This window comes from Lactuca virosa, chromosome 8 (assembly GCF_052849685.1).
Source record: "Lactuca virosa cultivar CGN04683 chromosome 8, Lactuca_virosa_CGN04683_v6, whole genome shotgun sequence".
NCBI lineage: Eukaryota > Viridiplantae > Streptophyta > Magnoliopsida > Asterales > Asteraceae > Lactuca > Lactuca virosa.
This window is the reverse complement of record NC_136433.1, coordinates 83136792-83159841: the sequence shown is the minus strand read 5'-3', so window position 1 is coordinate 83159841 and position 23050 is coordinate 83136792. Positions and strand designations below refer to the sequence as shown.

General features: G+C 33.2%; 1 protein-coding gene and 1 pseudogene across 2 annotated transcripts; one reads left to right on the top strand and one right to left on the bottom strand.

The window, feature by feature from the left end:
* Positions 1–388: 388 nt before the first annotated feature.
* Positions 389–21754, bottom strand: LOC145132934 (TMV resistance protein N-like; annotated as a pseudogene). Its single transcript, XR_013718302.1, has 11 exons — positions 21613–21754; positions 18173–18572; positions 16376–16514; positions 14120–14411; positions 6768–6962; positions 6018–6154; positions 4472–5183; positions 2945–4051; positions 2623–2844; positions 1350–2195; positions 389–1252 (listed from the first exon to the last, which is right to left on the bottom strand). The product of XR_013718302.1 is annotated as a TMV resistance protein N-like (transcript).
* LOC145134708 (uncharacterized) lies at positions 18775–20081 on the top strand. The gene is made up of 3 exons (XM_079069549.1): positions 18775–19307; positions 19394–19512; positions 19597–20081. The coding sequence occupies exons 1-3, from the start codon at positions 18953–18955 to the stop codon at positions 20050–20052; spliced, it is 930 nt and encodes a 309-aa protein (XP_078925675.1). The 5' UTR covers positions 18775–18952; the 3' UTR covers positions 20053–20081.
* Positions 21755–23050: the final 1296 nt, after the last annotated feature.

Here is a 23050-nt window from a genome sequence, read left to right as displayed (position 1 = left end):
GTCCTTTGCCTGCAATACAGAAATAAAATGATGCAAGTGTTGAGATAGAATATACCTGATAAGCATGTCTATGAAAGAGCTGAATAGCATCATTATGTGATAATAAGCTGGCACCATACATCACATCATGTATACCATGTGATTTACAGTGAATGTTAATTTCTAGTCGTGATTACTGTTAGCCCCCTCATCGTACCAATCATGTAATCCACCTAGCACCTCTATTTGGTCAAGGTCAATGACATCATCGAGAGCAATTAGAGCATTTCTATAACATAAACCTAATTCTGATCTTGCATCTTCTTTCTTCCTTGCTGTATTATGTTAGACTATAATATTGTGGTAGTTAAAGGCAGTTATGATATAGAGGTGGTGCTTTCCTTTCCTGTATAAATAAATACGAAGTGTAGTCATATGAATTAGCTTAAAGTTTATATACAAAGCATTCTCTCTCAATACTCAAAATATTTTATGGTATCATCTTCAGGACATCTGTTCTCCTCCCTTTGCAATTTGCAATTTGTTTCTGGATGTATGCAGTGTAATCACAACCATAAGTTCAGAGTCACTCAGACTATACGAACTGGGAAAGAGTCAACAGACGTCCTATGGGTGTATGGTTTTGTTAGATGTTTTTCTAAGCTTTCCATATAATATTGATAGAATACTTTGAATTATCTTGGATCATAAATGCTTTATATTCATCATTTTCCTCATGCCAAAATTCTGAGCAATCTGTTGCAACTTTGGTTGTTTGCACGGGATCATCTTTACTTTTTCTAGGAACGAGCTCAACTGAAAACGAAGTCCAATTGCTCTTTATGGAAAATGAAATAATACTGTATGATGAATTCAATGATGTGGTTTGCCTCAATGAATTAAAGGAAACATATCCCACAGATGTCTTCACTTCTCCATCAGATTCAGGCTCTCGTGTTTCATTAGACTCATGCCAAATCTCAAACCGAGAATCTTCTTCATCTGGATCCTTCTTGATGCTTATGTCAATCTCCATATCTGTGTCCTGGAATATAATGCGTATTAAGAACCCACAAAAGTCATTGCACCAATCATCTGGAAGACGCAGTCTAAACTTTTCTTCACCAGATTGAATATGCCTTTTATATGGGTCCCATTTAACATGTGGGAGACGCTTTGTAAATGTTTTTCCCCTAAAGAACCTCCCTACAAACCCCTTTGGAATCTGATATGGAATGGTGAAACTGATAAAATGATCTTCAATAGCATTCCCCTGCCGTGGAAAACACATTCATTTATCTTTATGCAATTGGGTTAATTAATATGATAAAGAACAAAATTCAAAAGGTACGTAGAGTATAGAGCCAAACCTGGAGCATGGAGCCTAGTAATATCTCACCAACACGTGGACCTAATTTGTAAGCCCCCCAAAGTGAGACTTTCCACAACCATTTACAGTTTGAGATATCTCCAAAGCTTTCAAGTGAGTCACAGCAATCCGCTCTAACAATAGCTATACTTTGTGGCAGCTCTGACAATTCTACAAGTTCTTTGCAGAATGCCACGTCGAGCCATTTGAGCCGAGGAAATTGCAAGCAACTAAAACTTAACTGTGAAAACTTATTTCTGAATAGATTGAGTTCTTGCAAGTTGGGCAACTCCAAAACATCAGAGCCTATATCTTCATCTCCCAAATTGCACTCGCTCAGATCCAACTTCCTTAAGAAGTGGAGTTCTTGCAAGTTGTGAAACAAAACTAAGAATATGCTGCGACATAAACAAGGCCCCTCTACACAACCTTCCACACCAGGAAGATCACTGCAACCACACCTCAGACAAGTAACAACATAGTTTGTACTAGATTCTATGTAGGGTGCAACTTCGCTCCCACTATTATCATCCAAATCAAGATGTGTTGAATTCTCCATCCTCTGATGGTGGATCTTTGGAAACTTAACATGTTTGGGGTGCTCTGTGAATTCAAGGATCTCGAGTTTCTTTATTCCCCTAATGGGTGGAAATATCTTAAGACTCCGACAATTTTCTATAGATAAGAAAACAAGCTTTTCCAAGCATCCAATTGATGGATGAATTTCTTCTAAACACAGACAGCCACCAAGAATGAATCTTTCAAGATTTGGAAGTCCATTAAAATTTGGTGTCATGATTAGCTTATTCATATGGCTAAGTTCCAATAACTTCAAACTTGGGAGCACCTGTTGAGTACAAGTGCAAACAAGTCAAAAATGTATCAAGGTGACAAGATTTGAAGGAAAATGGCACACACACAGACAGACACAAACACACTCAGACAAACACAAATGGAAATCATCTGAAGTGTTCAATTGTTTAATAAAGTATCTATAAATCACTTGACAAAAACAAAGATAATAGAAGATCTTTAAACCCAAATCAGTGATATCAATATTTTATAGTGGTTTTTAATCAACAAACAAATAGATTGAAATCATATTTTGAAAAATTTATAGTTATCAAGACAAAGGACATTCACAGAATAAAGGTCCATGTGCTTTTCAATACTATAGATAATTGAAGTATACTCAGGATTAGTCATGTCTGTAATTCATGATCAAATTTGTTTTCATCTGTTAATTATATAAAGTGATGAACAATACAAACTACCTTACAACCCTCCCAAAGTTGCTTTTGAGAGCCTGCGGACAATATAAGACAGCAAAGCTCCCTTAGTGGAAGGTCAGTAAACAAATATTTTGCAGGATCCCCTATCGATTCCATATACCGAAGGTTCTTCATGTTTGCAGAAACCGAATGAAGATCTTGTTCTTGTTTTTTTGCTTGCTTTAACGGGAAATCCATTTCTATTGCTTCAATCTTATCAAGTTCCTGCGATAGAGGAACAAAATGGTGTCATGATTCAGGATTGATTCAAAAGTGATTGTTTATACATACATAATATATCATGCTAAGCTAGCTTAAACATTACCGTGGTTGCATCCATAGCACATATTTTTAAAACATCTTCCAAATCCAAATCCTACTATGTTTTGCAGGGTTCTTAGGGTGTTCCCCTCTAACAATATAGTGTCCCATTTCTTGCACCAGATCATGCATATCAAAATATCCATCTTCTGAAATAGTTATGAGAGCCTTTTGTATCAACACCTTTACTCCTATAACTGGATGAAAACCACAAGCATCAAAGATCCCCATTGCATTGTCTTTGTACTTCCCCCTAAAGAAACATGCAATATCAAGGAACAACTCTCTCTCAACCTTTGTGAGTCCATCAAAGCTGATTTTTAGCGTTTCCAGAATATTATCATTTGGAATCTCTTTCAGTCTGGCTAATGCACTCCTCCACTCATGAATATTTTTGTCACACAGAAATGAACCAAGAATTGTAAGTGCTAATGGAAGCCCACCGGCATAAGAGACCACCTCTTTTGAAAGCTGCTCATAATTTTCCAGGGGTGTGTGATCTCGGTGTGCATGCTTGCAAAATAGCTTAATAGCCTCATCACTGTTTAACAATATAATAATATGTGTCACATTTACTCTGTGTGCATTTAATACATGCTCATCTCTAGTTGTCATTATTACTCGGCTTCCTTCACCAAACCAATCATGTGATCCGGCTAATGCTTTTAGTTGGTGAAGCTGATCCACATCATCAAGAACAATCAAGACCTTTCTATGACATAACCTATTTTGTATCATGCGTCTTCCTTCCTCAACTCTCTCTATTCCCTGCACTTCCTTTTGTTTCAAAACACCAGAAAGAATTTTTTTTTGCAAGCTTACCAAACCATTAATCTTGCTTGATTCCTCCCGGATATTTTGTACAAAGCAACAACCATCGAACTTGCTAGAGATTTCATCATAAATAGAAGAAGCAAGAGTAGTCTTACCACCACCCCCAACCCCCCATATTCCAATCATGAGCACACCACCTGACCCAATTTGTAACTCTAATTTCAAACGTTGTATGCGAGCCGCCATTCTGATCAGGTCCTCATTTGCAGTTGAAGGTACTAACTGCAACCTCTCTGAAATTGTGTCAACAATTTCTTTGATAACCCTTGATTCATGCCTACACATTGGATATACAAGGATTATTAACACATACTCGAATTGATAAAAAAGTAATTTGTTTCATGCTCCATGAAACTTCAGATTCAAAATAGGACTTGTAAGGTTAACATCACAAGTAAATGTAGTAATATTCTTGGGAAACATTGAATAGTTTCAAATAGCAACAAACAAAGCAAGATGGATTTCTTTGTTGTAGCTTGAAGCGGGGCGTTAAATAAGAAATCAGAATTAGAAGTCAATGAAATCCATCATAACTTAAATTCAACCTATACATAACTGATCAATTGATCTACACGGTCATCAACATCATCAAGAATAATTATATTTGTATAAAAAGCTAACAAGGTACAAGTGTAAATGAGTTGTAGAGCATGCATATTCTAGGCATAAAAAGTGCAAAAACAAAAAAGAACATTACCCGTTGGCAATGTGCTTGGGTTCCCATCCAGAAATGTTACTTGCATCCACAAGTGCTTTTCTCCAAGATTTAACCTTGGCCTTGTGCTCCAACTCATGTTTGGCAAAGGCTTCTTGGTATTTCCGGATTTGTTCTCGAGGTGCAAAGAGCAATCCCCAAGGGTCCTCCACAACTGCTTGTCCCCAAGATTTAACTTTCTTCTTGTTCTCCAACTCATGCTTGGCAAATGCTTCTCCATATTTTTGTTTTTGTTTTCGTACTTCAGAGGGATCAACGCCATAGAATATGGGCATAACGATTGTGCCTTTCATATCCTTGCATTTGATAATACATGCAAGTTCATCTAAGCACCATGAAGAGTCTGCATAGTTCTCTGAGAATATGATGACAGCAATCTGAGATTCTTCTATAGCTTTCATAAGGGCTGGGCCGATTGATTCGCCCCGAGAAAGTGTTTCATCGTCCTTGTAGGTGTAGATTCCTTGTTGTTCAAGAGCCGAGTAGAGATGATCCACAAAATTTCTGCGAGTATCTTCTCCTCTAAAGCTAAGAAAAACATGGTACTTCCACGAATGAGAAGAAAAGGCCGGAACAGAGGGAGATGATGAAGAAGATGTCATCGATGTGTCGATTTGTTGAGAGAGAATGCAAGTGGTATGAGCACTTCAATGAAAAGAACTTTATACAAAGAGATTCGAGTTTCCAATAAAACCTGTTATTATGTAGGAAAACCATGCACAACTCATAACCGAGATAAATGGTTACCATGTAAAAACTCCTTTGAAAGTATAATACAAGCAAGTCATAAAAAACCACAATGTAAGCCTCGAGGCGGAATAAAAAATAATTATAAAATATAATATACGTCATAAAAAAACAATATACAAATCCAAATCAAAGTTAAAAAGTCCTAAATAATGTCTATCACCCTAATAATTAAAAATATTGTTAGTCTTAAACTCATTAAAATCAAATAACACAAATATTATCAGGTCAAATGAAGTTTCAACTCTCAAGTAAAAATCAAATAAAAAGTTACTTTTAAGCTTTTTTCACTATGCTTTCCGTTAAGAAAAAAAAATCAATAAGCCAAAAAAGAATAATATATATATATATATATATATATATATATATATATATATATATATATATATATATATATATATATATATATATATATATATATATATATATATATATATATATGGTACATAATCTATGTGTACGACTCAAGGAAAATCGCCCCATTGGATTTTCTTTTTGTATCCACAACACAGACACACCATTAGACTCATTTTTATCCAAATTCCATTCGTTTATAACATACAAAACAGGTATTCACTTCACAAAATGCTTAATTTGATCTTCTAACGACACTAATTCAAAAACTTCACAACTTTGATAAGATTAAGTCAAAATACGTTTCTCACATTCCGGATCTGACATTTCTTAAAATAACTTATATAAAACTTCATTAATTAGCACTTTCGTTTCTTTCTTGGTAACTTATATATAATTCATCAGTTTAACAGTTAGAGGAACGTACCACAGATTCCCAGAGCAACACCAAACTCAAGCGCACCCTTTAAATGACGAAGAAGAAATTAAGGGATGCCACGGATGCGTAAATTTGCTGAGAGTTGAGACAAAATGTATGTGGTTGGAGCACCTAAATGAAATGAACTATATACAGAGAAAAAGATATATCATTTCCAAGAAATTTCTTATTGCGTGATATTTTCTATAAATTGAGTTGTTTTTTCATTGAAAGTGTTGAGATAGAGTATATGTGGTCTGAGCCTCCTTAGGAGTTTCTTATCAATTAATTTTTTCAATACAACTTGACTTGTTTTCCCACTGTTGACGTCATCATCATAATCAATGACTTTTCAGGGCAGATTGATTTAATCAATGATGTGGTACAAGTTGTTGCCATTTGAATTTTCATCATCCACATCATCCGTCATGTGTACAAAACCGATGATGTGGAATTTCTAATATTCAAATAATTTTAAATTACTTATTATTACTATTATTAATATCAATACAAAAGCTAAATACTTATTTATCAAATAGCTTCTCACCTTTTTTCATGATTTAGGCAATACTGTTGGTTTTTATACAAAACATCTGTAACAAAGTTTCAGATTAGGACCAAAACATGCAATACGACCTTCTAACAAGTTGCTTTTTATTTTTTGTCTCAGAAATGCTTACATGGACAATCTACTAATACTTGTATAAAAAATATCTAGATGACTTCTGTGTGTGGGAAGATAGTCCAATAGACTTGTACCTCATGCAATAGCAAATTGTACCCCCTGCATATTTTTGAATTGGTGGTGGTGTGGTTCACCTTAAGGCTCATGAAATCGTCTCTTATTGTCGACCCACCATTGTCCTTCAGATGAAGAGTTTTCTAAACCATATGATTGTTGGTATATAAAACTAGCCTTGTTCATCAAGACATATTTTTGCAATCTGAACTCACCTGCCAAAACAGCCATTTACTATTACTCCGCCATTGTTGTTGATGTTAAGATGTACCCAAAATCGTAACAGTGACACCGATATAGAAACCCAACAACCTGCCTAACTGAAACCAAAAATCTTAACCCCAAATTTAATCCAAAAACTTGACTCGATCAAAACAAAACCTGAATCATTTGTCTACTTTATGTGTAAAAAAAAAAAAAAAAAAAAAAAAAAAAAAAAAAAAAAAAAAAACTAAACGGATACCTTCACTTGAATGCTAACAATGATACGAACTTGATTCTGCATTAGGTTGAACTGAATCCGGAAGGCACTGAACCTTGTGTTGGATTGTCGATTAGGTCAACTCCAGGGTTTTCATTGTGCGGTTGCCGCAGGGGACAGCGAAGAGGTATGCCAATTTCCTATTTTTATTAGTGATTGTTAAAGGAGTAGTCTTTTTAATGCTTCCACAAGGACCACAACGAACCACTCATCGCCACTATCTTTATTGATTCATCTACGCTGAGCCGTACTCATCTTTTTTTTAAACCTTTTTGGCGATGAAGACAGTGATGGTCGAAAGCAAAATAAATAAATAAAAATAAAAATAAAATAAAATTCGAGTTGTAGCAGAAAAACCCCATCTTGATTTGGGAAGGAGACTGAGAAGGGTCGTCGGGGAGCAGGCAAAAACGACTCAGGAGTGGAGTCGGTGGTTGGAGCTGAGACAGACGGGTATGGGCAACGCGGACATCGCGTTATCTGACGTGGCACGCGCCTTTAACGGCGCCATAACGCGGAACACCGCCCTAGGTGGCCGTTATGGGGCGTTACGCCATTACTTGTTACCATAGTAATGAATGGTAACGCCATTTTTTTGACCGTCGCAAATTTTGTTCCGTTGAAAAACGGTAATATTACCGTTTAATACGGTGAATTCTAAAAAAATTACTACTTAACAAATTAAACTATATGAATACATATACCTCATTTTATTACACTTCTATTTCTCTATATCTATCTCTATTTTTTCTATATCTATCTCCATTTCATTCAAAACAAACAAACCACTATGGATCAAAACCTGAATACCCCTCCTTCGAAGACAAACACATCCACTCCATTAGGTTTTGCGGGATATGAGGGATACATGAACCTTCTAAACTCCCAAAACTCACCACAAATTCCATATTCCGGCAATTTTTTCAATCCCGCCTCACCCCCACTACAATTCCCCACCTCGCCATTTATGCAACAAAATGCAAACATTCAACAAAACCTTTTTAACACATTCGGTCCCATGCGCCAAACAGTCACACAACCCCCACCCACGCAAGAAACCGTTGTCGAGACGCAAGCCGGGGAAGTCAGAAAACATCGGGAAAAAACGGAGACCAAAAAAGAAAGGAAAAGAGGTCGTGGTCGGGGCGGAAAAAACGGAAGCACCTCCAACATGGTGGACACCGAAGGAAGAGCATGCGTTGGCGGTGACTTGGTGCGGTACTTCAAAACAACCAACTATGGGGAACGATATGAAGAGAGTTGCTTTTTGGGATGCCGTAATTGTCAAATTCCGCACAATTTTGAATAAGGGTGACACATATCGCAATAATGATATGCTTATTGGCAAGTGGACTCAAATTAGCCGGAAATGCACCAAATTTAATTCCATATACAACAAACTTTCTTCTCAACGTCAAAGTGGTGCCAATGATTTCGATGTGTTTAGAGCCGCGATGGAGGAATATCACGTGCAAATGGGGCACGTATTTGAGTATGAAAAAGTATGGGACATAGCGAGGAAAGATCCAAAATGGATGAAAACGCCAACATCATCGGAACAACAATCAAAGAGGTCTCATGGTTCGGGTTCGGTTGACGTTTCCGACGGACACACGAACATCGACCTCAACGCGGAGACCGATGAGATCCCAGACGAGTTTGATGACATCGAGGAAATCTCTCCGCCACGACGACCGATGGGGAGCGACAAAGCCAAGCGCGTGCAACGACATGCGCAGGAGAATGAAAGTCGGCTTCGAGAGCACGACGAAATGAAAAAAAATTCGATGCCCACACGGAAATCGCAAATAAAAGATATGAATTGCAACGGGAGCATTTGGATTTCCTTCGTCAAGAAGACCAAGAAGATCGCATATCGAAGGATTTGACAATTCTTACGACAAACGAAGAAAATTTACCACCGAGACGAGCTGAAGTGATACGGAGGATGAAGGCAAAGATCAAGAGCAAATACTTGGGCGAAGAATAGTTTATCGGTGTTTTTTTTTAAATTATTAGGACTATCGTGTGTTTTTTGTTCAATGATTTTATTTTTGTTTGTATGGTATTTTTAATTTACTATTTAATGAAATTATGTTTTATTAATTTATATGTTTTTTATAGATATATGACATAAATAAAAAAAATAAAACAAATTAGAAATATATGAAGTAAATAAAAAAATAAAACAAATTAGAATAATAGAAATTAAATACATTAAAAAAAATAATAAAAGAAATAGAAAATAGAATGTGTTATCCCATGTTATTTGGTGTTGCTCATTTCCACATTTGGTGTTATAACACCAAATTGTGACTAGGATGATGAGGTGGACAATTTGAGTGTGATAACATGTAATAACATGTTGCTCACACCTAGTAGTCTGAGGGGAAAGGTCAGGTGGGGTCTCCGATTGGACCCTATCCATTTAACGTCCATCTACTTCTTATTAGTAATAAATACCAATAATATCTTATATCTATATCTATATCGTTATCATTATATTATATATTATATATAATATTAAAGCAAGCCTAACCTTACGAATAGTAACCAAAACTTTCAATGCTTTAGGTTTTGGCAACAACAAGTTTGGAAGGTTGAGAATTTTAATCCTTGGATTGTTTTGTTTTGTAGTTTTGGCCATAATATGTTTGGAAGTTTGACAGTTTTGGTCCTTGGATTGCTACCGTCTTAATATTTACATAAGCAATCCCGGCTTTAAAACTATGTTCACAGAAATGGTCCCTATAATTTAAAAAAATGGTCCATATATTGATAAAAAATTACAGAAACTGTCGCTTTGTGATTTACACTATCATCACATATCTTTTAAAGTTTTTCGATTTTCACCAAAAGTGGCGTAGCCGCGCGTTGTTTACTAGTTATATCATTATCATTATATACTTATAAAAGAAACATTTTTTCTTTCACCACATTCATTTAAAACTCCCATGCATTTTTCCTTTCACCACATTCATTTGAAACAAACATGACTTTTCAATTTCTTTCTAATAATGATTATAAGTTGGTTAATAAGGTTAAATAAATATCAAACCTAAAGTGTAATCATAAATAAACTAAATTTCAATATCAGAATAATATATTTACTTATATTTATAAAGTAATGTCTTTAACTTTTAACATATTGTACTTAATTTATTAGATTTAATATGTTGTTGTATGTAAACCATTATCAATTTAAGGCTACAACTTTTGAACCGTTTGGATAAAATACTTAAACTTTTAATTTAAATATAACATTACAGTGTCAACTTAAATATAAATTTCATTCCATTTAAAAGAACCCAAAGAATATTTTGTGAATAGTTAAAAGTGATAAATTGCAGTGCTAACTGCAAAAACTAAATTGTAATCTCAATTTAACTAAAATATTTCCTAAAGATATTTTTATAATCGTTAAAAGTTTTCAAATAAGTAGCTTAAAATAACTTACAATAACAATAGTTAAAAATAACTCTATATAAATAATTATATTGTTACTTTTAAAATCAAAAACAGTGTTTGATGTTTTAAATAATTATAATGATAGAAATTAAAATGTTAAGAAAATAAATTTTAAAAAATTAATTAACAATAACGACAACTATAAATAACATTAAACCATATATTATATTTAATTTTATTCATGAGTAACTCGCGGCTCGCGGGTAGAAATCATTCAAACGATTGAGATTATGCAGTTATAATAGATGTATATATTATCATATAATTCAAAATAATCAATATATTATATCAATTTAGCATATGAATCATTATATCAATTTTAAAAACAACGCTATTTTTATATTTAAAAAAAATATATTTATAAAGATTTAAACTATATAGGTGTTTCTGCGCAACGTGCGGGCATGAAGTGATACAAACCCACAAGTCTGTTGTAATGCACCAAGCCAATAGACATAGATCCAGAGGCCAAACATTTTGTTTTTTTTCCTATAGCACAAGACATATTGGCTCTTTCCAAGTTCAATGAAACTAATAGATACACAAAACAAGTGCACAAAATGGTTGAGACTAGATGAGTGGTTTTCCTTACTCTGAAGTTTCAATTTTAGATTTTGCTGACATCATCTATAGGAAGATCGCTCATGTTCCATTAAGTTGTTGGGTTTAATTAATAAAGTTGTAGTTTCATTTGGACATCATGATTAATAACGATAACCCAATAGCTTAAATCATTGTTGCATTATGAATATGTCTAAACTAATGCAAAGCTAGAAACCTATACATCAACGTTTTCATTTCATATTTCAGAGCTACATGAAATAATGTGCAGGAAGACGAAGATGAGATAATGTTTTGAAAGTTGAGGGAATAAGTAGGTTGCATATCAGATAATCAGGTGCTTTGTGCACATTAACTAATACAGATTGTTAAGCTACACTAAAGTTGTTGAATGACACCAATACTCGATGCCAGAATAAGCAATTGTACGAATATTTCTGTTATAAATATGGCTCAATTTCTAGTGATGGCTATTTATTAGCAATATTATTTTATGTTAATAAATTGGGTGCATTAAGTAACTGCAAGGCAGTTACATATTGAGGGTTAAAGATACGTTTGATAGTAATCTAAATGTGTGTGCAGAAAATTGAGTATGTGTGTGTTTTGAGTGAACTTTTGTAACCTCCACAGTTTGATAATAAATGGTGTCCCTGTTGCTTTGTGGATGTAGGCTTATCAAAAGCTGAACCACGTAAATCATTATCTTTTTACTGTTTTTCACTTGCTGTGATTTTGATATTGTTGTGTTCCTCTGTTTTGGGTTAATTTTAGAGTGTTAGGAAGTTTGATCATATAACAACTGGTATCAGAGTCCATGGCAGACGATGCAGGGGCTGAGTTTAACCCTTTTGGTGGGAGAGGACCTCATGTGACAAAGACAACCGTTCAGAATGCAAAGTTTGAAGTCGAAAAATTTGATGGGACAAATAATTTTGGGATGTGGCAGTGTGAAGTCAAAGATGTTTTGGCTCAACAAGATTTGGATGTTGCTTTGGAAGAAAAGTCTGAAGATATGTCTGATGTTGATTGGAATAGAGTAAACAAGATGGCTTGCTCAACAATCCGTTTGTGTCTTTCTAAGCAACAAAAGTTCAATGTAATGAGAGAAACATCAGCAAAAGAACTATGGCAGAAATTAGAAGACAAATATATGACCAAAAGTGCTGAAAACCGTCTTTATAAAAAGAAAATGTTGTTTTACTTCAAATATAAAGAAGGTACAAAGATGATTGCTCATCTTGATACTTTTAATCAATTAGTTGCTGATTTATTGAACTTGGATGAAGAAATTAAAGATGAAGACAAAGCTTTAATTTTGTTAAATTCTCTGCCTGATTCATATGCTCATTTAACAACTACTTTGTTACATGGTAAAGTAACTATTAGTTTTGAAGAAGTCTCGAATGCTTTGATGAACTATGAGATCAGGCACGCAGATAAACAAATGAATGGTTCCACATCAGATGCCTTGGTTGTTCGAGGTAGAACATTTGAAAGGAGAGGACAAGATCATAGAAAGAAATTCCAGTCTCGTAGTAGAGGGAATTCTAAACCACGAAAAAGTTTGGGGAGAAACGAATGTGCTTTTTGTCATGAAATTGGGCATTGGAAGAAGGATTGTCCAAAACTAAAAAACAAGAACAAAAACACTCAAGCAAATGTCACTTATGGTGAAGATGAATCTGGTTCGGAATTTGTATTGGCAGTCACATCGAATTCCTTCACTAATGTGTGGTTGATGGATACAACAACTTCTCAACATATGTGCCCTAATAAGGAATGGTTCTCTACTTTGGATTTGAAGTCTCATGGTGTTGTATTAGTTGGTGATGATTACAGCCTAGAAAAAGAAGGGGTCGGTACTGTGAAGTTCAAGCATCATGATGGAGTAATTAGAGAATTTTCAAATGTATGGTATGTTCCTAAATTAAAAAAGAATCTGATTTCTTTAGGAGCATTAGAATCTGGAGGTTACAACTATTCATCTTCAAATGGTATTATGAAGGTAAAAAAAGGTGCATTAGAATCTACATTGAGATATTTCTTAAAAGATCGTGGAGAAAATTTCCCAGCAAAACTGAACTAAAGCAAACTCCCTTTCCAAACTCTTTACTTTGCAAGCTCGTACTTCAATTTCCACAGGATTTATTTCACCGCATAGTGAAAATAACGAAAAAGTATAATACTTCCCATAGGGTCTGTTTGTATGATGGATAGAATCTCGAAGGAATAGAATGAAAGAGGTAATAGAATAGATCATTACATTTCATTGTCATGTTAGATTTGCTCAAAGGAATGGAATGAGTTATTTGAACATGTTTTTTGTTATATACTAAACAAAAGTAAATTTACTTGAGTTTTGAAGTCTGAACATTTAGCCACAAAACTTCTTATTCTTATATTGTACATTCTCACCCCAAAATTTATTTCATCAGTTATTCAGTTATGCTATATGTCCAATAACTTATACACCGAAATTTCAACAATTATCAACTTACACTGTATTTGAATAATCAGCATTTGGAAATTCCCAGGCATTACAATTCGTCCCCCTGTTAGATTTTTGATTTGTATCCACAACACGTACACACCATTAGACTCATTTTGCTCCAAATCCCATTAGTTTATAACACACACAACGTATTAAGTTCACAAATTGCTTAATTTGATCATCTAACTAAACTAATTCAAAAACTTCACAACTTTGACTAAATTAGGTCAGTATACGATTTCTCACATTCCGGATCGACATTTTTTAACTCTTTGATAAATTTATTCAATAACTTATATAAAACTTCATTAACACTTCCATTTCTTTCTTGGTAACTTATAATCAGTATATCAGCTTGAGGAACGTACCTCAGATTCCCAGTAACACCAAACTCAGGAGACACACTTTCTAAGCTCTTTACTCCGCAAGCTTATACTTCAATTTCCATAAGATTTCTTCCTTTATTTCTTCTTTCAGCTCGGATCGATTCGAGTAGGTGGGTACCTTTCCTTCACTGTAGACTCTTTTCTCTCAATTCTTCAGATCGATTAACGAGGGAGTGAAGCAAACAAAGAAAGTAATTATAATCCCCGTGTATATTTACTAGTTTCAGGGTTTCATTATCAGTCATCACACTTCTCCACACTATCAACTTAAGCCCTTAAAGTATCAAAAAGATCACAAAAACGCCCAAATTAGAAAAAAAAATTAATAAAATTAACATTGTTTTATTTTTTACATAAATGATCACAAATTTTATTATGGGATCGTGTAAATTTATCCTTTGCTATGAATTTCACATTTTTAAATGATCATTGCCACCAAAGAGTAATAATTATTAAAGAAAAAAACATGTCTTCATATATTGTTAAATATATAATAAACCAAAAGTACAAGGATCCTCCACACAATAAAAACCTTATGGGGACGGAATCCATAATTTTTATATAGCACACAGACAAAAAACACAATTCACTCAATATGTTATAGTAGTGAAATCTGACTAAATCATTGGACGTGATGCCAAATATATTATTGCTGATTAATTAATGATTATCACCCACCATCATGACTTTTCCTTTAAAATGAAATGTAAATGAGAATATGTTGCGTGAGGAAATTACTATCAATAATTTTTAAGTTTAGACATTAGATTCTATCCATCTTCTGTTTTAATTGGTTGGTTGACCTTTTATAAAAAAAAATATGAAACTCATTTTTAGGATATGTGCCATTACTTTGTCAAGAAACATAAAAGAATATATAACTTATGATCTTTCATCTTTTGTAATTATATGGCTCAGAAAATGGTCTCTTATCTACATTTTTTGTGAATAATTATTTTGACATGTGCAACGCCTAACTTTGAGACTTCTTATATATTCATTTTATGTAGACAGTTATTAAAGAAAGGCAGTAACCAAAATCACTATCAACTTAAACCAGTTTAAAATAAAAGATGATTTTTTAACCTACCTAATAAACTAGATATAAACAGCAGCTATCAGCTGAGTTGTATTCCCTTTTTTTTAAGTATAGACAATAGACTCTTTCTATCTTTTCTTTTTTAATGGTTGGTTAACTTTTTAGAGAAAATAATATGAAACTCATTTTTAGAATATGTGTCATTATTTTGTCAAGAAACATAAACAAATATACATATTATGATTTTCCAACTTTTTTAATTATAAGGCTCAAATAATGATCTCTGATTTACATTTTTCTTGTGAAATTTGTTTTGTCCTATTCTTGACCTAACTTTGTTGACTTCTTATATATTCAATTTTTGTAAACAGTTGAATTAATTAAAGAAACGTCGTAAACAAAATCACTACTCACTTAAACCTGGTCTAAATAAAAGATGAAGAATATTTTACCTACATAATAAACTAAATATGAACAGCTAACATCTGAGTTTTATTCCATATCTTTTAGGTTCAGACATTGGATTCACTTATTTTTTCTTTTTTATCGATTGGTTGACTTTTTAAAGAAATACAGCTATCAATCACGTGGTATTCCATATTTTTTAGGTTTAGACAACTGATTCTTTTTATCCTTTTTATTGGTTGGTTCATTTTCTTATATAAAATATAGCTATAGCTGAGTGGCATTCTATATTTTTGAAGTTTAGACTTTAGATTCTTTTAATTATACTTTTTAAATGGATGGTTGACTTTTTACAGAAAATACAAACATACAAAACTTATTTTTAAAATTTGTGCTATTATTTTGTCAAGAAACATAAAAGAATATATAAACTATGATCTTCCATTTTTGTAATTATAGGGCTTAAATAATTGTCTCTGATTTACATTTTATGTGAAAAGTTGTTTTCACTTGCTCAAGACATAACTATGGGACTTTCAATATCCTTATTTTTCTCTTTTTGTAAACAGTTGTTGAACTAAATTACATGTACTCACAATATACTTTCAAGACAAAGTTGATTAGATTTAAATGTATGAAATATAAAGCATTGATTCTTTTACTTAATTTGAGCATCAGTAACTAACTCATGTTAGTTTCTAGCCGAATATTTTTGTGTTTTAACTTTCCTTCAAAAGGAAAGGAAAAAGAATGAAAAACAAATAAAAAGAAAGAAAAGTTGTAACCAAACTTACCTGAGCATAAGCAGGGTATCTAGTTTCTCCTGGTTATCCCACACATGCTTCTATTGAAACCTCTATCCACACCCACCCACCAAGCTGTTATACACAAGTTACAATGGGCAACCATTACGTGTGGGTAAAAATTTCAACTCTGCATTTTCAAGTAAAAATTTAATGTTAGTCTCACTAACCCAACCACAAGTAACTTTATGGTGATGTGAATTCACCCGCTTAGGTATGGGATGGCAATGGCATACCCAAGAATATAACATCACTAAACTAAAATTAAACTTTTACAATCCAAAATAAAATGTATCCAAGGCATTCTTTGAAATATAAATAACTATCACCAAAAAATTTCTAACCATCATTATTTGTAATTTACTCCATAATATCCAAACTATATTACATAAACCATGGAAAATCATATGTATATAAATGGTTATTGACCTATTTAAACTGAGGAATTTCATGATTTTACCAAATATACTTTGTTTACATTTTAGGCCATGCACTATGTCTGTGTGTGTGCATTTGCCTGTGCGATTGTGTGTATACACACACCCAAAAGCATAGATACGAAAACCTAATATCCCTGTCAAGATCCAAACCAAGTCAAATCAGTATAACTTGGTCTAAAATTTTCATAGGACAATTACAGAGAGTGGGCCTAAATGTTAACTTAAGTAACCAATTAAAAGATAGAATGATGAAACAAGAATCACAGAAACATGAGAACTCTTTTGTTAAAATCTTAGTGATCCACTCTCTGATATTGGGACATATGGGACATGAGAAATATTTTTTTATTTTTTAATGCGAAGTATCCATGATGTTTAAATGTGAATTTGAAGAATTCATTTAATTTATCAAAATATTTTAAGGCAGAAGGTAAGCCTTCAAACATTGCTTGTTTGACTAATAAATCATGTGAACAGGCTATTCACATAAGCTTAAACAATTTCAATGTAACAGCAATTAATAGCCACCTAAAAAAATTCCAATAGATTCACAATAATTAAAGGATCAAGGGACCTGGTGATGTGGTGGAAGGATAAGGAAACCACTTAAGATGACAATTTTATTGCTTTGTACTTTTCAGGGATCAATGTTTGAACATTTTTCCACACCCAATGACTTTATAAACCATTTACACCTTATATGTAATCCAGACGTCCCACATAAGATAAATACAATGAGTCTTCCCACATTATCTTGCACTTGTATCCATTACACAACTCTTTCTTAGACACCTAAGAAGCTGCCTAATAGTTTCTAATTCCACCACTAAGAGCTCCTCACAAATCTTGTGCTCTTCCATTCATAGTTTACAAGGTTATCAACCTTATCACAAGTTCATTCGAGTCAACTGATCAATTCCAGAATTTATCTATACATATAAGGTTAGAGGATGATATCTATACATATCAGGAAAGAGGATAATATCAAAACCCAAAAGAGAACCCATGATTCTATGAACTATATCAAGAGGAAATTTATGCTAAACATCAAGGACAATGAGTTTCAAACTCCAAACTGCCACTATTATCTTATCTTTCACGTGACTAATTGAAGGCTTAACTTTGTCAAACAATCACATAATAAGAGGGTAGTTGTTGAATATAGATTAAAAACCTTTTGCATTGTCAACAGGATGGACCCTAGCCTAACTGTATATAATTCTGGCCTCATATTTTTTATTTCAGTTTGTGGGACTAGGCGTCAATCTAATATAAGTTTACAGTCAATATTCATGAGTGAGTTATGATTGATTATTCAATTAAAATAGCAAAAATACAAGGGCTATACCTGACACTAAAACTCCAAGGGGCCATCCATGTAATACTGCAATAGATAAGCACCAAACCTCTTGAAATGTGTTTGACTATTCATGAGTGAGGCATGATGTGATGTTTCCTTCTTTGACTTCTGCATCATGACTAAGATGGATGTGTCAAAGATAGCATATTTACTTTTTTTTTGTCTTTACCAAAAACAAATATGCAATCTTGGACACAGCATTTCAGCCATCTACGCTGCTGAAATGTATTTGAAGATGCATAGCTCATGCCATCAATCAACATAGTGGGTTTGAACTTAGGTAGGCATTCACATACTTCATTATGAGTATGATACTATAGGAGTGGTTTCTTCAACTTTTGGGCATGCTCATTGAGTAGGTGCTTGTAGAACAAATGTGGTTTTAAACCTAAAAGGAAGAAAGAATATAAGTATTATGTTACAGATGATCAATTCGTATTATATATACTAGAACTAGACATCACAACTCTTGTAAATAAACAACAATTAAGTATTTGTACATGTACAAATGAACACAGCTTTAAACGTTAAATTGAGTGGTTCCTGCTTCCCAGTTGAAATATTAAAAACTTTAATAGTTGGACACATGTCTTGCCACTACTAATTTGTCAACAGAAAGCAAGATTTAGAATAAATAAGGATGGAGGCACGCACACGGCAAATACTATATTGACGCCTAACTTTTGGAACAATATAGATATTGCAGTGAAAATTGGTTGTCCGTTGTTAAGTGTGCTTCGGTTAGTTGATGGAGAGAGAAAGCCTCCAATGGGTTACATATATGAGGCGATGGATAGAGCAAAAGAGGCGATTGCTCAGGCTTTCAAAAACAAAGCAGATAAGTATGCAGAAGTCTTCAAAATCATTGACAGGAGGTGGAATTGCCAATTGCATCAACCTTTGCATGCTGCTGGGCATTACTTGAATCCGGCCCTGTATTATGAAAATCCGAATGTGGAAAATGATGATGAAGTGATGAGTGGATTGATGTCGTGTATTCATAAATTAGCATTGAACGAGGACGAGGAGATGAAGATTCATGCCGAGCTCCCAATATACCGAAGTGCACAAGGGATCTTCGGGAACCCGATAGCGAAGAAAATGAGAGTAAAAATTGCACCAGGTAAATAATATAAAAATAATATACTTTGTATAATTATAATTTTTAACATATCTTTAATTCTTTATATTATTTTGTTACTAAATTAGCGGAGTGGTGGATGCAATATGGAGCATCAGCCCCGACATTAAAAAAGTTTGCGGTCAAAGTGCTAAGTCTTACTTGTAGCTCGTCAGGTTGTGAGAGGAATTGGAGTGTATTTGAACATGTAAGTAACTCGTTTTTGTGAGTTTAATTATAGATAATTAGATATACTTTGTATAATTATAATTTTTAATTTACTTTTATGTAGTTACATTCTAAGAAAAGAAACCGGCTAGAGCAACAAAAGTTGAATGACCTTGTTTATATCAAGTATAATCGGGCTTTGAGAAGGAGGTACAATATGCGTGATACGATTGACCCAATTATATTGGACGATGCAAATGTTCTAGATCCGACTGAGTGGTTGATGGGAGGCGAAGAAGAGGAGGAAGATGCCCCGGTCTTTGAGGGTGAGAATTTAACATGGGGTCAAGTTGCAGATGCTGTTGGGGCATGTGAGCCACCTTATTCTACAAGAAGCAGGAATAGGGGAGCTGTTGACAAGTCTGCATCGAGCTCCAGAGGAAGATGTTTAATAGATGAGGATGATGACAATAACTTGGGTGAAGAAGAAAATGATGTAGCTGCTTATAAAGATTTTGAGCCTTCATCTGTTCAAGATGATGATGATGAGCCTGTCTATGAAGATCTAGATGATCTTTGATTTGGGTTTTTGAGTTTAGACTTGCCTTTTGTTATTTATGTTTAAAAACTAACTTCTAGCTGATTACAATCCGCTACAAATATGTCTAAAAAACTAATATGGTTAAGTTATTTAGCTAGTTTAATTGTTTGTTTGCTTATTTATTGGTTATAATAGCTACAATAGTTACATAATATATATTTTTTAATATTTTTATACCTATCGCTAAATACGAAATAGCGGTCGCTATTTACCGCTATTCGCTACGTAGCTTATAGGTGGCCCGTCGCTATTTATCGCTATTCGCTATCGATAACTATGGGAACTATAGATAAGGGTTTTGACCACGATTAGGTTCATTTGAATTTTAAGTAGTAAAATTGACATTTGACCATCAAACCAATCTAAATACCCAATTGTGAAATGGAAGGAATGCTAGTTATAAATGAATAAAGCATAATACATGTTTCAGCTCATCCTGCTATGCTTATTCCTGATGCTTCAAATTATGCCATTACCCTAGATATAATCCATGAAAGAGCATTGATTACTTAGTAATGTGTAATCCAATTATGTTTGTTTATAATATAAAGAATATTTACCTATACGTTCCATTAAAATCATTGGATATGACAATAATGGATGAGAAAAACAGAACACATTGCAGTTATAAAGTATCTCAACATGTGAACTATTGTTTCACCTAGAGAACCACAAAGACCACATGTTAGATCAATTAAACCCTCACTAACCAAGCTTGTAACTAAATAGATATAGAAGTGATCACCAGAGAAAACACTTCATGTTCAAAGTAACTTCATCTTCTGGACCTTCACCATAATCGACCACCTAGTCCTCAATTTGAACAATCCCCAATTCTTAGGTATCATCCTCCTATTCACCATGGCAAAGCTACTAATTGGTGGATAAGCAATATGAAGTTTTACAATTACCATAGTAGATATCAGAGCAAAAGGATGTCTAGTGGTTTAGGAATTGAGTGTTATACTAAACTGAATCCAACTACAATCTTAGGCCAAAGTGCCAAAACTAGTGGTCTGAGCTTAAAATGTTAACATATGGAAACTGAAGAGTGCCACAGATATATAGAATACTTGTTGGAACCAATAACATCTGCAAGTTATGTGTGTGTCTAAAAATAGATGGAAGCATCCACTTTGGAGAACAGATTATCATATTTCAGTTCTACTTTATGTAATTCTTTTCATACTAAAATACGTCCAAAATAAGAAAATAGTGCTAGGAGAACTCTTGCTGGAGAATTTATCGAACATTTTGTACTCATAGGAATGAGAGGTAGAACAAGTGTATATACCTAATGCTAAAAGACGCGCAAATGTATACATAAGCCCACCCAAATATGTCTATACACGTATATGCACACACATTGACCGATTTCCCCAACCGAGTGTTAAAATCGACCGTCTATTTAGTAAAATCGAAAAACTAAAACCAGATTTTAACCACATTGAAATCAAAACAAAATCTACATATAACCCGAACCCAACCCTAATATATCACTGATGTTTATGCTTGTGAGGAGAATGAACAAATTCTCACCAGGTCAAAGGGACTCGTGTTGTACAGCAAGGAAATTGTTAATCTCGATCGGAGTGAGCAGCTGGGTGGTTCGGAAGAAGTGCTCTGTTACTGTAGTGGGTTACAATGGAGAGCGGAGAGCTCAGCGCTCAGCATAAACCGTTCTTTGTTAATGTATCACTTTTTTTTTAGAAAATACATAATAAAAATTAAATATTATTTTTAGTTACATCATTAAAAACAACAAGAGCATTTCCAATTGAAGCTTTCTTTTAAAGGGTTGTGTTATAAGTACCCATTCACTCACATACAATGTCATATCCAGGAGCTGCACAAGCAGTATTACACTCAAATGTAAGGGGTACACAATATTGGGGGCACGTATAGAAATTGTTTTTTTTAAAACTTATTATTCATTTATTTATATTGAGCATTTTTTAAAACTTAATACCATTTACTTATTTATATTGAATACTTATTGTCATTGGAGTATCTAATTTTTAGCTTATTTTTATTGATCATTCAATATATATCTAGTAGTCAATAAAGTTTAATCATTTATACATTCAACCCTTTATTTTCTATTCATATTTTATTTTACCCTTTAAATATATTTTAGTTTTTAATTTATTTATTTATTACTAGTTAATAAATTCTATCAAATATTTAATGAGATTTTATTTATGAAATATAAATTTATAATTATAATCTTTATTAAAATAGTCTGTATTAAAATATAATGTATGCTTAAAAATGACTAACCAAATGGAGGAGATTATGTAGAACATTTTAAATAGATAATGATAGATTAGTTAAAATTAAAGAAAAAATTATTTAGAGACGTTAACAATTAGAGATGTGGTTTAGTTAGAGGTTACATATAATGGGATGATGAGGTGTTAATGATATTAACTCATAGTATAGGTTAACTATTAGAGATGTTCTAAGATCATCTCTAATGATAAACCTATATTCTAGGTTAAAAACATTGTCATTTCATCAACCCATTAATATTGATCTCTAATTAAATAAGTTTTCTAGTGGTTAACCTTTTCTATGCCTTTTATTATTAATTTAACTAATTTATCCTCATTTATTTAAATGTACTATAAAACCCTCTCATTTAACTAATCATTTTTTAAAATGCCGAATTTTAATACAAAGCATTTTAATAAATATTGTTGCTAGACGTTTAATATTTTAATAAATACTATCTTTTAACATTAATATTTAAATAATTTATTATAATACAATGCATTGCTTTGATAAATACTAACATTAAATCAAGGAGATAAAATGAAACATTATGAAAGATAAAGGGGTTAAGTGTTCATCATATCAAACTATATTGACCACTCAATCTTGGTCGATAAAAATTAGCAAAAAAGTGATGTTCTCCGATGACAACAAGTCATCGGAGAATTTATCCAAATAGTATAAAGCTATAAAAAAACTTTCA

Coding starts and splice junctions, on each gene's coding strand:
- LOC145134708 (XM_079069549.1), top strand. CDS start 18,953: ATGGGTTACATATATGAGGCGATGGATAGAGCAAAAGAGGCGATTGCT. Junction 19,308..19,393: donor GAGAGTAAAAATTGCACCAG/GTAAATAATATA, acceptor TTACTAAATTAG/CGGAGTGGTGGATGCAATAT. Junction 19,513..19,596: donor ATTGGAGTGTATTTGAACAT/GTAAGTAACTCG, acceptor ACTTTTATGTAG/TTACATTCTAAGAAAAGAAA.